General features: G+C 42.0%; 1 protein-coding gene across 2 annotated transcripts in view; it reads right to left on the bottom strand.

Moving 5' to 3' along the window:
* Positions 1 to 15,820, bottom strand: part of LPXN (leupaxin) — a 32,180-nt gene that overhangs the window by 4,729 nt on the left and 11,631 nt on the right. The window contains exons 3-7 of one of the 2 annotated variants that reach the window (XM_045855466.1): positions 14,359 to 14,405; positions 9,756 to 9,855; positions 6,058 to 6,225; positions 4,983 to 5,156; positions 4,752 to 4,833 (exon numbers count right to left, since the gene is read on the bottom strand). In XM_045855466.1, coding sequence (XP_045711422.1) covers positions 4,752 to 4,833; positions 4,983 to 5,156; positions 6,058 to 6,225; positions 9,756 to 9,855; positions 14,359 to 14,405 — 571 coding nt within the window. The remainder of the gene's footprint in view (positions 1 to 4,751; positions 4,834 to 4,982; positions 5,157 to 6,057; positions 6,226 to 9,755; positions 9,856 to 14,358; positions 14,406 to 15,820) is intronic. The other variant, XM_045855467.1, reaches the window with a different exon arrangement.

Raw genomic sequence — 15,820 nt, 5'->3', positions numbered from 1 at the left:
AGCACTTGGCTGGTGGATGAAATCAGCGCTATTCCATCCAGCTCTATCTTCAAATAAAGCATAACGTGTTGGTGCCAAGAAAATAAAAAGATCCAGTGATAGAAGAGGAATTGAGGCTCTATCAAGAGGTAGTTATGATGTTGTAGAAAAACAGACACATGAAACTTGCCAAAATAAGACCTTAAAGCAAACTCCAGCTCTTTGACTTTCCCATCGTATGACTTGAAACAAACCACTTTTCCTCCCTGAGGTTCAGTGCTTTCATCTATAACTATGTAAAATGTGGAATACAATCAGTCGCACACAGTTGTGGTAGGGATTGAATGAATGGTAGTCAGGAATATACATAATCACAGGCCTAGCATTAGGAGAGTCCTTGCGGGTGAGAGCCAGACACATGGGATTACCTTCACTTCCTCTGGAAACATCATTGACGTGACAGTTAAAGAATCACCTGAACTAGAAAGACCCATAAGGAAAAGGAGAAAAAGAAAAGAGATGCCACAGGTGAGATATTTAAATTTTTTTCAGAAATCTAAAGTAGGTATAAGTGTGACAACTAGCTTGGCAAAAATAAGAACACCGAAACCTCCCTCTCCAGAGAGAGGAGGTGCCGATAAAACCCAAGCCATCTGGAGCTCCATCGCATCAGAGGGGGCTCGAGAACTGGATGCATAAAACAGCCTTCAAGGCTGCAAACAGGATTGTTTGCAAGTTTGAGGAGCTGTTAGAAGATCACATTCCCTACCCTCCCAAAGACACAGTGATTGATTCTGGAAATATCAAACCGGAGAGCCCCAATGATCAGAGAAGGGACACTGGGCGCTACAGGAGAAGAAGTCAAGCTTTCTACTGGAAAATGGGAATTAGATAAAAGTTGGCATTCTGAATAGTGAAACCCCAGCTTCCAGCTGCTTTTTAAAATTCTCATAATGCTGGCAGAAAGAACATCTCTTGGGTAGAACTGATTCAAGATTAATGACCTAAAATATTAATTTTTAGGAATCTTCCAGAAAAATGGCCAGAGTAGCCCACCTAAGTACCACACAGTTGAGTCTCCCAGTGCACGTCTTCTGCCTATATTCCGATTAGCATTTTAGTGTCTCATTCCTAAGTAGGAAATGGGCAAGCAAAGACCAGCAGCATTTTGCAAAGAACAATATAACGAGATGTAAGGCATTGAGATGTCATTGATAGCAAATTCCAAATTAAGCTGCAAGACATCCCTCAAAGTAGATAGCCATGGACTGTTGTCACAATTCTTGAACTCCTCAGTTACAGGAGGACACAAAACAGGTAAAGAGAAAGAGAAATTAAGAGAGGGATTTCTCTGAAAAAAACTGTGCTGTGGGTGATCCACTCCCCCTACCCCCAACAAGAGGGAGAAGGTATGGCTCTTGCTAATCTCAAGTCAAGAGAGGGACTTCAACAGGACCACTCGGAGAGCTGGGTATATGTCCCCTGCCATTGGTGGGATACCATTGATGGTATTTGGCTCATCCCTGGAAAAAGTCCACAGGTGAGAGTCTGGTTGAAGGGGCCTATGATAGTTGAAGAGGGAGTCAATCCCAGTGACTGCAAGAGAAAGGTACAGGTTTCCTGTGATCCGTATATGCAAATGTGAGTCAAAGGGATAATCTGGAACCACTATTATCACTTCTAAGAAAACACCAGGAGCAAACAATGTAAACCCTGCAATAAAGGATCAGTATGAAATGGATCCTCCAAGAAATGTGCCAAGGGGAGAAGAGCCAGCCAAGACGTGTGAAGGGGAATTAGGAGTTTACAGTTGGGGCTGTACTAGATCCACAAAAGGATCCATGGGGGAATAAAAGGCAGAGTTAAACATCTGCCAGGCCCATACAGCACAAAGAAAATTTACAACAGTACTAGACAAAATTAGAATTTTCCTGCCCTTTAGTCTCATCTCTGTCCACCCCTGTTTCATCTCTGAAGGGATCAGATATCAAGAGCATTAGCCTAAGCCAAATAAGTCAAATGGAAAAGAAGAACTATATGGTTTCACTCATACGTGGGATACAAAACAGAAAGCAACAAAAGAACAAACAAGAAAAACAAACCATGTCTCCAGTTATATTTTGCTTGCTTGTTTGTTTTGCAGATTAGGTTCCACTTATAGGTGAGATCGGGGGGAAGAAGGGGAAGGATCATCAAGGAACATGTATAAAGGACCCATGGACAAAGCCAAAGGGGGACAGGACTGAGGGTGGGAGGAGGGGGTGGGTGGAATGGGGGAAAGTGGTGGCGGGAAAATGGAGACAACTGTACTTGAACGACAATAAAAAAGAAAGAAAAACAAACAAAAAAACCTCGCAGCCACAGATAACAGCATTGTGGTCACCAGAGGGAAAGGGTGTAGGGAGGGTGAAGGGGTCGAATATGTGGCGATGGAAGAAGACTAGACTTTGGGTGGCGAGAACACAATGCAATATACAGATGATGTATCCATAGTATAGAATTGTGGACTTGAAATTTCTAAAATTTTATTAACAAATGTCACCCCGATAAATTTAATGAAGAGATTTTAATACATTAGCAATAGGGGTAAGTGTGGTAGATGCCAAAGGCAGGAAAGGACACATGAAAGGCAACAACCCCCTTCCCTGGCCTCCTGCAGGTTAAAGGCCCGCCAGGGGAGAGAGTCACTGTCACTTTAAATAAGTCGTGAGCTTTAGCTATTGCACAGACTGGATTACCTGAGGACTTGGTTTTATGTTTTGAATTGGTTTTCTGTTTAGAACTGTTTGTGAAGAGTAATCAGGTGGAAAATGTCAAAACCCACATGATATTACTCATATGCGGGATATAAAACAGAAAGCAACAAAAGAACAACAAGAAAAACAAACGAAAAACCTCACAGACACAGATAACAGCATTGTGGTCACCAGAGGGAAACGGTGGAGGGAGGGTGAAGGGAGCCAAAAATGCAGTGACAGAAGGAGACTGGAATTGGGTGGTAAGTACACACAAAGCATTATACAGATTATGTGTTACAGAATTGTTGACTTGAAACTTATGTAATTTTATTAACCAACATCACCCTAATAAATCTAATTTAAAATTTTTTAAAGAAAATAAAAGAGTAATCACAAGAGACATGGGGCGGCCTGAGTTTTTATTTAGGAGAGAGGAGAAAACATTCCCCACTGAGTTCATTCCAAAAGGACAGCAGAAAGCAAGATAAAGAAGCTTTCTGATTCTAGGCGTGAGTCATATTTGTTCAAAACAAACATAAAAAGAAGTCAGGAAAAAATCAAGACAATTCAGAAAACAGAACGGAAAAAACATGCAAAGAGAGAAAAACAGATCACATAGGAAGGATTAGGAATAGGAACAAAATTTTAATAAAAACTTCTCAACCGTGGAAGCTGGAAGATGGTAAAGCAAAATCTTCAGAAATATGAGGGAATGTAGCTTCCACCTCGAATTGTCTACCCAGGCAATTTAAAGTAGACAACAGAACAAATATATTTTCAGACATTCAAGGTCTTAAAAGTTTTACCCCCTATCCTGTTCTCAGGGGCTACTAAAGGGTGTGCTCCACCAAAATAAAGACAGTAACATGTATTAAGAGGCTTGAGATCCAGGAAACAGAGGACCCAAAGAGGAAAACAGTAAAAGGAATTCCCAAGATAATGACCTGAAATAACTGTTCCTCAGTCGGCCTGAGGAGAAACCATTTCAGCCTGGAGCAGGAACATGGAAGTTTCCTAGACAGATGTCTACAAGGAAGAACAAATGGAACTGACCTATCACTACATGTGGTTGACCATTTTGAGAAGGATTTCACAGTTCTGTCTGAAAAATTAGTGATAAGTATAATAAAAATTAAGTTAATGAGAAAAAGGATCAAAATATTACCTTCAGGAAAAAATTATTTTATACAAAAAAGGGCACCGTGATAATAATAATTATTATTATTATGTCTCCATGTACCAGGCACTGTTACAAACACTATACTGGTATTGTCTCTTAAAATCCTCATAAGGACTCTATGAGGTAAGCATTGTTATTAGGCCCATTTTACTGAGGAGGAAAGCGAGATACAGAAAGGTTGAAAGGTTAAATGACTTGAACGGCATCAGAGAGCTAACAACTACCGCAGCCCAGATTTGAACCAGGCAGTCTGACTCCCAAATCCAAGTTCTGCTACCATCACAGTTTGCTGCCTGGCCCGAATGTGAGCAATATTTACGTGGTCATCTACATGTACACAGTGAATACTGATCTGACCTGCAATTACCATCTAATTTATGTTGAGAAAATGGGGGAGAGGAAATATGTTGGGGGTAAGATGGGATAGGAATAACATTCCTAAATCTTCCTCTTCTCTGGTAGAAAGTGAATACATACTGATTCAAATTTGGGGGGGCGGGGGGTGGTCAACTTATGGCAATATATCATTTAAAACACATAAGTAAATAACAAAAGAGAAAGCTAAAAAAAATTAAGACAGAAGCAGATTTGGGGTGGAGAAAGATAGGAGCAGGGGACTATTCATTTTCAATATTACCCTTGGAGTAATGTTTGCATTTTTAAACTAGACATTCATATTTCTTGGATTATAGTAATTTGATTGAAACAAAATCCTTAAATGTTGGGAAAAGGTAGGGAAGGATGGCATCTAGTACTAAGATGGGCACGGGGGTGGTAGTGGCAGAAACCCAGACAACCCAGGCAGAAACCCAATTCCAGATCAAGGAAGGCAGGTCAAGGAACCCCGGCCGTACCTTCTGCACCAAACACCTCTCCACAGTGAGAGCAGAAGAAGTGCTCTGGGTGCCAGGTTTGGTCCATTGCTGTCAGCACTCTCTGGAAAAGGAACACAGAGAGAGATGCTAGAATGCCGCAGAGCTGCAAACCACGACCCTGGTTCTACACGAGTGAGTGTAGAGCCATGACCCTGGTTCCACACGAGTGAGCAACAACTACAGGAAAGCAGGGGGGAGGGGTTGACTCACGTCCAGGATGGGAGCCGCACAGTAAGCACAGCGTGGAGAAAACAGATGGTGGTAGTCCTTGGGGCAGTAGGCCAAGCCACTGCGCTCGAAGAAGGGCCTGGAGCCAATCTCCTCTTTGCAGTGACTGCAGATGAAGTGCTCTGGATGCCACGCTTGCCCTAGAGCATGGATCACCTGGAGGATGAAACAAAGCCTGGCGTGAGAGCCCAGGAGGGCCGGCTCTCTAGGGCCTGCAGGATGCACGTCTGTGGTGGGCACGCTTCACACCGTATTCCCCATAAATGACACCCCCTGGAGTTACACAACACTGAGGCCTGGACCTAGGTCCTACCTATGAGGTTTGTTCTCCATGCTCTATGGGGAGAAAAAGGGTGCCCACTTTCTTGACTGCTCAGGCTGAGAAAATCCTGTAAATGCTCGTTACCACGATGCTGCCCCAGGCAGTGGAAGCACGAAAATAGAGCACAGTGGTGAGAGACAACAGATAGCTACAGTCTTGGCATGGAAGGGATCCCTGGAAGAGGAAAAGGCCAAAGCACAGTTTTTATTCCTCTGGTATGAACGCCTTACCTCACGCCTCATGCAGAGTCAGGTTTGAAAGCCCTGTTACGGTTTTGGTGGAGAATGATGCAGAGCAGCAGTTATTGGCTATGCTTTGGAGCTGAGTGCAGCTAAAAATTGTAGGCAATCTATTTAAACTAGGAGTAAAGGCAGCACAGAACAAAGGGTAAGGGCTTAAACTCAGGAGTTTGACTCTCCTGGGTTCAAATCCTAGCTTAACCTCTCACTAGGCCTGGGACCTGTCTGTTAACTTCCCCTAAGCCCTCAGTTTGCTCATCTTTACAAAGGGAACAATAACAGAGTCTCCCTTCAGGACTAATGTGACCATTGAATGAAGGAACACTTGTAAAGCACTTAGCTCAGTGCCCAGACTACAGTAAGTGGTCGGTAATTATTAACTATTATTAGAATGTCTTAGAATATAAGGAGAAAGAGCAGTCCTTGCTGGGACAGAGACAGACACACACAGAGACACAGATGGCTGCTGTAGGACCATCATCTTGGCGCATCCCACCTTTCCAGCGATGGGTTTCTGGCAGGAAGCACAGTGGCCCTTGGGCACGGTGGCAATCCCAAGGTCCTGCAATTCCTGCTCCAAACCCCCCAGCATGGAGTCCAGGGAAGCCTTGTCATCCTGCTTTTCTGGTAAGTGCTTCTTGCTGGCCTCTGCTTTCACTGCAACCTGGTAGCGAAGAGAGAACCATGAAGAGAGTCAGCCTCGTGGGCATTTATCCATGAAGCAGAGCCTCTTCTTTGTGACCCTGTAAGCTCACCTCTCCTGACTGACCCTTTAGTCTTTCCTGGACCTTCCTCCAAGGTATGGAAGGGTACAACAGTGTAACCCCAATACAAACGCCTTCATCTCTTTTTCATTCCAAATTCCTCAAGCCAAATGCAATCTGACTGATCTCCCTTCATTTGTAAATCTTTTTCTGACCAGCAGAAATTAAATAGATTAAGATAATACTTTTTCTGACCTTTGTAACGACTACAGGTAAGAACCTTCTTGCTATTCATTTATTTGTAGCATTTATTGAGTACCTAGCTTGTGCCAATACCTGCTCTAGGCTCTTGGGAGAGACAGTGTGTGAGAGCAGCCACGTGTCTGCCCTCATGAAGTTTATATTCCCTGGGTGAGAGACAATAAACAATTAAGCCAAATAAATATGTGATGGAAAATTTCAGATAGAAATGAGATATAAGTTATACACATCAAGATAAAAGCGACAGAGGGTGGGATGGTGAGGAAGAATTGATTAAAATGAGGGTGGCTGGAGAAGGACTTCCAAGGATGGGGTATTTGAGTGACGTACTTAGTGACCTGAAACGTTGATATTTGTGAGGAAAGCATTCCAGAGGGAGGGGAAGCCCAGAGGAAGGAAATAGTTTGGTAATCAGAAAAACGGTAGGAAAGGTCAGTGGGGCCCGAGAAGAGGGAGTGAGACTGAGTGGGGCAACAGAGAGTGGGGATGGGAGGCAAAGATCACCACGATCAAAGCCCGGGTTTTATTCCAAGGGTGGCAGAGCCATGGAAGGGTTTCAAGCACGAGAGTGAAAGAACCTGGTTCATAAAATTCCTGTGGTAGCTGAGTGAGAAATCAAGTACAGAGGGAAATTAGAAGTACTAGTCAGGTGGGAGTCTATTTTTACGGCTCAAACCAGAAATGACTGGGACCAGTGTTAACAGAGAAAGTGGTAAGAAGTTGTCAGATAAGACTTGCTGCCCTGGCTGGTGTAGCTCAGTGAATTGAGCGCGGGCTGCGAACCAAAGCATCACAGGTTCGATTCCCAGTCAGGGCACAAGCCTGGGGTTGCCGGCCAGGTCCCCAGTGGGGGCCACACGATAGGCAACCACACATTGATGTTTCTCTCCCTTTCTCCCTCCCTTTACCTCTCTAAAAATAAATAAATAAAATCTTAAAAAAAAGACTTGCTGATGGATGGTAGTTATGGAAGCAAAGTTCCAAAATAGTTATTATAAAACACTCAAAGAAGAAGCCTCAGATTACAGAAAAGATCCCCAATTTATCCTTCATCAACTCAAGTTCTGATTCCATCTCTCTCAACTCCTTTCTAACTGTAGCCGTTGCTACCCTCTAATATTTCCTGATCAGAAAACCACAATGGCTGTCCATTGCTTCCAGCATCAAATCTGCACACATCACACAGACGTACAGAGGCTCCCATCCACTGCCCTCACTGTACCTCTCCAATCTCATCTTTTATCGCTCAGCAAAAACCATCCACTTAACCCTGGCTGGTGTAGCTCAGTGGATTGAGCACGGGCTTTGAACCAAGGTGTCACAGGTTTGATTCTCAGTGAGGACACATACCTGGGTTGCAGGCCACAGCCCCCAGCAACCGCACATTGATGTCTCTCTCTCTTTCTCCCTCCCTTCCTTCTCTAAAAATAAATAAATAAAATCTTTTTTAAAAAAGCGTCCAGTGTTTAAGACCAGCGAGCTCCCCTGCAGTCCCCTGAATGGGATCCGTCACAGTCTGACTTCAGGCCTCCTCTTATCCTGTTTTCACTGCCAGGAACAACCTCACAGTATCTCACTAATCCAAAGTGCTCATTTCCCTTCAAGGAACTTTTATCATCTGACAGATTTCCTTCCTCCTCTCTTATACGATGTTAGTTAATGTTGAAAAGATTACTGTTCAAAAGGTTAATGTCTAAAAGGCCTAAAGGTCTAAAAGGTGACCAATATTAAGTATGAAAAATAACTAAGTGAAAACACAATAGTATATCTATATTTACCTCCGTATTTACATCTGTTTCTATTTGCTTCTTTATTTGCTATGGAAGAAACAGGAAATACTATCTCCGGGGACAAGACTGAATAGCTAGGAACAGAGCTGATAAGAAAACAGTTCACTGCAAACGTTTGTCCTTCTGATTTTTGTACCATGTGAACGTATGGCCTGTTGAAAAGATAAACAGCCCTGGTTGGTGTGGTTCAGGGGATTGAGTGCTGGCCTGGGAACTCAAAGGTTGCCAGTTTGATTCTTTGTCAGGGCACGTGTCTGGACTGTGGGCCAGGTCCCCAGTCAGGAGCTTGTAAGAGGCAACCGATGGATGTTTCTCTCCCTCCCTTCCTCTCTCTAAAAATTAATTAATTAATTTAAAAAACAAACAGATATGCTAAAACGTAAATAAAGCAAGGTACATGTTAAATCAATCAGAAAACACCACACAATTAAACCTGATGTAGATTTTTTCCTCGTATTCCCAGATATACAGCGCGATGAAGTATACACTCAGCTTTACTGTAGACATTAAAGAAACTTGTTTCTGACATTTATTCACTTGTCCCCCTGCTACGTATGTTTTATTCGTAGTGTGTCGGGAACTGTGCTGGGAGTCGGGAGTCCAACCGTGAACCGCAAAGGTGAGGTTCTTACCCTCGCCAATCGCACACATTTTATACACTGCCTTGAAATCATCTCCTAGTCACTTGTGTGTATCACATCCTCCAGCCAATTTCGAGTGGTTGTATTGTCTACCTTAAGAATTCTAGGTGCTATTTCCCTTGATAAATTCTTAAGCCCATTTATCCAATTTCCATTCCCTGCCAGGCCACTTGAGCTCACCACTCACGCTCTGGAGGCTAGGAAAACAAGGGTTTCATCTCAGTGTGGGGCGTAGGACTCCTCATGCTTCCTATTGTGAAAGCCACACTCGATCTCCCTTGCTCTGCCCCAGCTTGCCCACCACGCTCCTCTGTCCTGCTCGCGCAGGTCCCCTTAACAGTCCTGCCACATTTCACCTGGCACCGAAGGCCCAGGCCCTCCGCGTTCACTCCAGCTAGAAGAACCGCAGCTCTCATCTCTTTTCGTCCAAACCCTTCCCATTCTTCAGATTCTGTCCCACACCCATGCCCGCCTCTGATGAAATCTCCCTGACCTTCTACATTCCTGATGTTTGCTCCACATATTTTGATAAACCACCTTGTCTTTCATTCTACAAACGTCACAGAGGCTTATGCCTCATTTTATTTACCAAGCACACTCTGAGCTCCTTGAGATCAGTGCCTGGATCGTAATGTCTTCTGTGTCCAGATAATACATAGCACAAAGTTGAACTCATCCAACAAATTAAATCTAGTCTGGGAAAAGAAATGATAACTTGGAAGCGTTCCTCCAGGGGGAATGCAGAGGTGAGTTCCAAAGACATAAACCTGAAGGCTTTGCCACAGGGACTATGCTCACCATGGCCTGCATGTCACACAGGTGGGCCATGAGCTCGTCCAGCTGAGCGGCTGCTGATGTTTTAGAAGGTGTTGGTGATTCCTTTGGTTCGTCGATGTCACTATAGGGGGAAAACAAAAAAATCACACTAACACATCAAAACTCAAAAAATGTTAAGCCACACATAAAATACCGGAAAATGCAGTTTTAACTATTAAACACTTAGATGTCAGTAAAACTAAAGACAGAGACTATTTTAAAATACAGGTACTAGACTAAAAATGTATCTCCATGTCTCCCTCTGTTCATCTCCAAAACTGACTATTATTTTCTTCAAGCGCATGAAGAAAAGCACTGGGCATGTACCTGGCTGGCCATTCAGACCCAACAGCCAGGTGCAAAGTGGACTCTGGAAAGTGCTTTAAGACTGTGGCCCAAATGTGTGTGTGTGTGTGTGTGTTTATTTTAGTAGCATTCTTTTTAAATTTTAAAGTATTCAGTCTTGTCTCAGTTGTTATCAGGTGAGAGACAAAAAATAAATGAGAACATAGAACAGGTATCCATCCATAAACTGAGGTGTGTCGACCACATCTGGCCATGTCCATTCGTACTGTCTGCAGCTGTTTTCCTACAGAGCTGGACAGCTGCGACAGGGAGACACCTTATGGGCCACAGAGCTAACATAGTTACTATTTGTCCTTTACAAAAAAAGTGTGCCAGCCCCGGCTGGCGTAGCTCAGTGGATTGAGCGCGGGCTGCGAACCAAAGTGTCGTGGGTTCGATTCCCAGCCAGGGTACATGCCTGGGTTGCAGACCATGACCCCCAGCAACCGCACATTGATGTTTCTCTTTCTATCTCTATCTCCCTCCCTTCCCTCTCTAAAAATAAATAAAATAAATAAAATCTTTTTTAAAAAAGTGTGCCAACCCATGATAGCATTTGGATAATGTACATGATGTTGATTTTAAAGCTATATAATTATGAACCAATTATTAATAAATAAAATTTGGGACCCAAGACACAGAATACAGATTCTATTCAAACACTTGCACAATTGTGTGTGTGTGAGAGAGACAGAGAGGAGAGGAGAGGAGAGGAGAGGAGAGAAAGAATCATAAGTAAAAACAGTGGAAGTATATTGAAAAATACCATAGCTAGGTAGTGTTTATACTAGTCATACAAGGATGGTTCAGCATTATCAAATGGATTAATATAGTGCATTATAGCAATGCATAAGAGAAACACTTTAAAAACACATTTATAAGTGCTGAAAAGCAGTTGAAAAACAAGTTCAACCACCATTCCTGTTATTGAAGGTAGATGTTTTTCCATACCCTTATGTACATCCTTATCTGTCCTTTGCAACCATGATAGCTAACGTTTATTGTTTACACTGAGCAAGGCCCTCTGTAAAGGGGTTTCACACGTGTCTTCTTTAAATCCTCATAACAACGTTAAGAGTGAGATACTGTCACTCCCAGGAAAAAAAAAAACTAGGGCTTAGGGAAGGTAAGATTTTGCTCTATGTGAATAACAGAGTTTGGGCCTACAAACTGCAAAGTGTATGCCCTTCCTCACCGTGGTAAACGATCTTCCAAATGATGTTTAAAGGCTACGTAGTTTTCAAAGGTACAACATGCCATGACTTATTAAACCAATCATTTATTGTTAGACACCCAGGCTATGTCTGATTTTTGCTGTGATCAGTACTGCAAAATAAATATTTGCACCCATATTTGATTATTTTGATAGAGTAAATTTTGAGAAGTGGAAAAACTGGATCATGAGGGCAACTGAACCAAGTCATATTTGTAACCCACATTAATCAAGGGAGTTCAGCTAACCACCCACCAAACTGACTGTGTGTGTGTGTCTCTCTCATACACACACAGCGAAATACTCTAAATCTTTCACTAAATGTATTTTCTACACTGAAAACATACATTTTCTACTTTACTTATTTTATGTATTCACCAACTAGGAAAAAAGCAGAAGGAAAATGTATCTCTTTTTCTCTTAAGAAAAACAAGACCTTTTCTTGGGTGCATGTCCCACTACTGACTTACCTATGTTTGAGAATTTAACAACAAGGAAAAAGCAGGAGGAAAGTGGACCTTCTCCTCTTGAGATGAAAGACCTTGTCTTTTAAGTACAACATGGTCTCCAAGGAGACATGAGATTTTTTTTTTTAACCTGGGAACAAACGCGGTCAGGTATACAAGTGGCTGATTCAGTCCTTGGAGGTTTCCAAGAAGAGTGCAGAGGAGGTCACCCTCGCAACTCTTTTCAGACATAATCCCTCAGTAATTGCTGCCACAGGGTGTGTCTTGGAGGCACAAAGGGCAGCTGGACTGTGAACAATTTCTGCTACCCTGTGCCCCAGGGGAGGATGAATGCAGTTTCTCACATGGGTTCATATAATCCTAAAAACCTGTCCGTCTCACAGCTGGGGCATTCGTGTGTTTATTCAGAGAATTCTCACTGGCTTTCAACTAGACTCTTAGTGCAGTGTGTAAAAGGAAGTAAATCATCGTCATGATAACTTATTAGTAATAGAGTCAACAATATAACATTATTAGTAAGAAATGGGCTGATGATTGCATCATTACAGCAACCTTGGATTTGTCCCCTGACCTCTTGAAAATCATAAGGGTGATTTGCTATGCCATCAGTAACAACTTACTTCACTTCTCAGACATTTTAATAATATAAATCACAAACGATGTGTTTAAAAGAATTCAGACTTCTCAAGTGAGAGGCTTCATTGTGCTGGATTTCTCCACCCCCCTTCTTTTCCTCTGCAATATTTTTATGAATTGTTTCTCCCTCTTCTTACCAAAATTATTTTTGTGCATGTAAAATATACTTTCTAAATTATTGGTCACAATGCTTCTCATATATCACTACATTATAAATATTATCCTACCCTGGCTGGCGTAGCTCAGTGGATTGAGCACGGGCTGTGAACCAAAGCATCGCAGGTTCGATTCCCAGTCAGGACACATGCCTGGGTTGTAGGCCATGGCCCCCAGCAACCGCACATTGATGTTTCTCTCTCTCTCTCTTTCTCCCTCCCTTCCCTCTCTAAAAATAAGTAAATAAAAATCTTTAAAAAAAAGAAATATTATTCCATTGTTATATTCACAACTGGTGTTGAATATACTTTCAAGGTCCAAAGCCGATGTTTGCTTCGTTTAAGCAAATCAGAGGAAATGGAGGACACAGACTGTAAGAATCTGGTTTCTGAGTCTTATGTTCTATCTGTACTAGACAGCCTGTCTGCTCTGAATTATACCAGCCTCAGGGATTTGTATCATTCTGTTGCGTATTTACTAGGTCACCTGGATTTTGTCTCACTCTCCCATAAGGTCTACACAGAACGTATCATTCAGTGATGGGAAGTGTGTCAGTCAAGGTCCATTCGGAAAAAAATACAAGCATGGTGAGTAAACAAAAGGCATTTAATCCAGAAATACGATTACACAGGTGATGGGAGAGCTAAAAAGCAAACAGAAGACACTGAGGGAACTCAGAGATCAGCCACAGCCATGTCATTAGGCTGAAGGCACAAGGCCAGAGGCAAAGTGACCAGAGCCCAGGGGCCCCGGTCAACAGGCACAAACTGGAACCATATCCAGCCTGTTTTGCTTCAGCTGCAGCCATAAAGGAGATGTAGTCTTGGCTTCCTGGATTTAAAAAGCCAAATATTTACTATGAGCCTATTGTGTGCTGGGCACTGTTTTGCTACTGTTGTTTTGCTTTGTTTGCTTTTTCTCACAAGAGGGTGAACTGGGAGGTGTAGGGGTCATGCCCACCAGGCAACTTCCTGGAACTGGAATAAACTGGCGACTGTAATAATAAATTGGCCTGCCTCCCATCAAAGTAGAAAGTGGGAAGTTATACAAAGACTTTTTGATACCATAGGTCCCTTCCTAATTTTGGCATCATATGTGCGCTATTGGCTGCAGTTATGAAGCCAAATCAGACGTGGTGCAGTACTCTTTACCAAGCATGAGCCTTCGCTATCTACATTTTAAGCCTTTTATGTTGTGTCCCAGAATACTGTCTGATTTTTTTTTAATTGCAAGCAATAACTGAAGAGAGAGCAAAGAATGTAGCCTTTTTATTTCTTTCAGATTATCGATTCTACTTCAGCCAGTAGAAATTATTTAGTAAATGAATCTGTTTCGATCTGTACCTTTGGTTGAAAGGTAATCCCCCTATCCACTAAATACATTTGAGCAAATATGGAAAGAAGAAGTCTACATTCATTAGGCAAAGAGACCCACTAGCTCTGATTTTGTGAACATTTTGCTGAAATTTCATGTGGTGTTTTCTCTTCTGTGACCTGGAATACCTAGGCCAGAACATCTGTGATGATTTAAACTACTTACACCTTTTCAGGTGGTGAAGGGAACAGCAGAGCCCATTAGCTGGGACACCCATCTAGAGGGCCTATGGAGAAATTGCCCCACCAGCTTGGCAGAATTCCACCTCTGCTCAAAGACTATGGAAAGGAGAGGAGGGCAGTAGGAGTTCCAAGCAAATTATTGTCCAAACACAGACCGGTAACAATTATTTAATGACTTTATTTTTTCAAGTATGTAATAATTTAAAAAATACCTGTATATATTGGGCTCCTCGATCTCAGTAGTGTACACAAGTTGTGCCTAAGACAGAGGGACGGAGAATGAATTTGTTAGTAGAATGTTGGTGCTTATCTACAACCAGAATTAGAGAACGCTTTTAGCTTCGGAAGGGGACTGCTCACTAGCGTATCTCTGAGATATCCTTTTACAAGGCAGAGAAATACCAGCCATCCCACAGAGAAAGGCCAAGTTCTAAGCAGAGTAGCTGCCATGGGAACAGAGAGTGGCCCTCTCCCTGCCCTAAAAGCACTGAAACAGAGAAGCACTCAGATAGAAAGTATAAAACATAGGAAATGAGTCAGAGTAAAGCCCTTTTATAGGGGAAAACCATAACACAATTAAATTTAACATACCAAAAGAAACAATGTGTGACTGTAAAGGATAGCTGGCTAGCAACTCACTTATTTGTTGAACAAATATTTATTGAGTGTCTGTGTCATGTGTCAGGGCTAGAGATGGAGCAGTCAAAAAGAAAACAATAAAAAAATAACTGAACAGTCTAGCCTGGATCATACACTGTGAGAAATAGATAATAAACAAATTAATATGTAAAAACTAAATCAATTAATGTGTACAATTAATCAGGGGAGGGAGATAGGAAATGCAGAAGAAATGGCAATTATAAATATATTGATCACCACTAAAAAGAAGTCTTACCATTTGCGACACAATGGATGGACTTAGAGGGTATAAGTCAGCCAAAGAAAGACAAATACCATATGATTTCACTTATATGTGGAATGGAAAGAGGAAAATAGATGAACGAACAATATACCAACAGATTCGTGGCTAGAGAACAGAATTATGGTTGCCAGAAGGGAGGGGGATTAGGAGGTTGAGTGAAAAAGATTGAGAAGTACAGATTGGTAGTTATAAAATAGTCATGGAGATGTAAAATACAACATAGGAAATATAATCAGCAACATTCTAATAACTACGTATGGTGTCAGACAGGTACTGGAAATATCAAGGGGAACACTTTGTCAAGTATATGATTGTCTAACTACTATGCTGTACACCTGAAACTAATACAAAATAATATTGTATATAAACTGTCATTTTAATTTTTTTTATTTAAAAACCTAAAAAAAAAGAAATACAAAAGGACAGTTACAAAAGAGTCATGGTGATGTAAGGTATAGCACAGGGAATACAGTCCATACTATTGTAATAACTACCTATGGTGCCGGGGGGTTCCAGACTTATTGAGGGAAACACTTCATAATTTACATAATTGTCCAACCACTCTACTGTACACGCGGAACTAATATAATATTAAATGTCAACTGCAATTGAAAAAATTTTAAATATAAATACATAAATTAACAAGCAAACAATCCAGAGAATGTCTCACTGAAAAGGGGGCTCTTGGGCAAGGACTGATGGGGGGGTGAGAAAAGTTTGCGGGTATCCGAGGTAACCTGGTTCAGGTGGAA

The sequence above is a fragment of the Phyllostomus hastatus genome, unplaced genomic scaffold (assembly GCF_019186645.2).
Source record: "Phyllostomus hastatus isolate PE091 unplaced genomic scaffold, TTU_PhHast_1.1 phas_scaffold_11, whole genome shotgun sequence".
Lineage (NCBI taxonomy): Eukaryota > Metazoa > Chordata > Mammalia > Chiroptera > Phyllostomidae > Phyllostomus > Phyllostomus hastatus.
The sequence above is the reverse complement of the archived record's forward strand: the minus strand, read 5'-3'. Positions and strand labels throughout refer to the sequence as shown.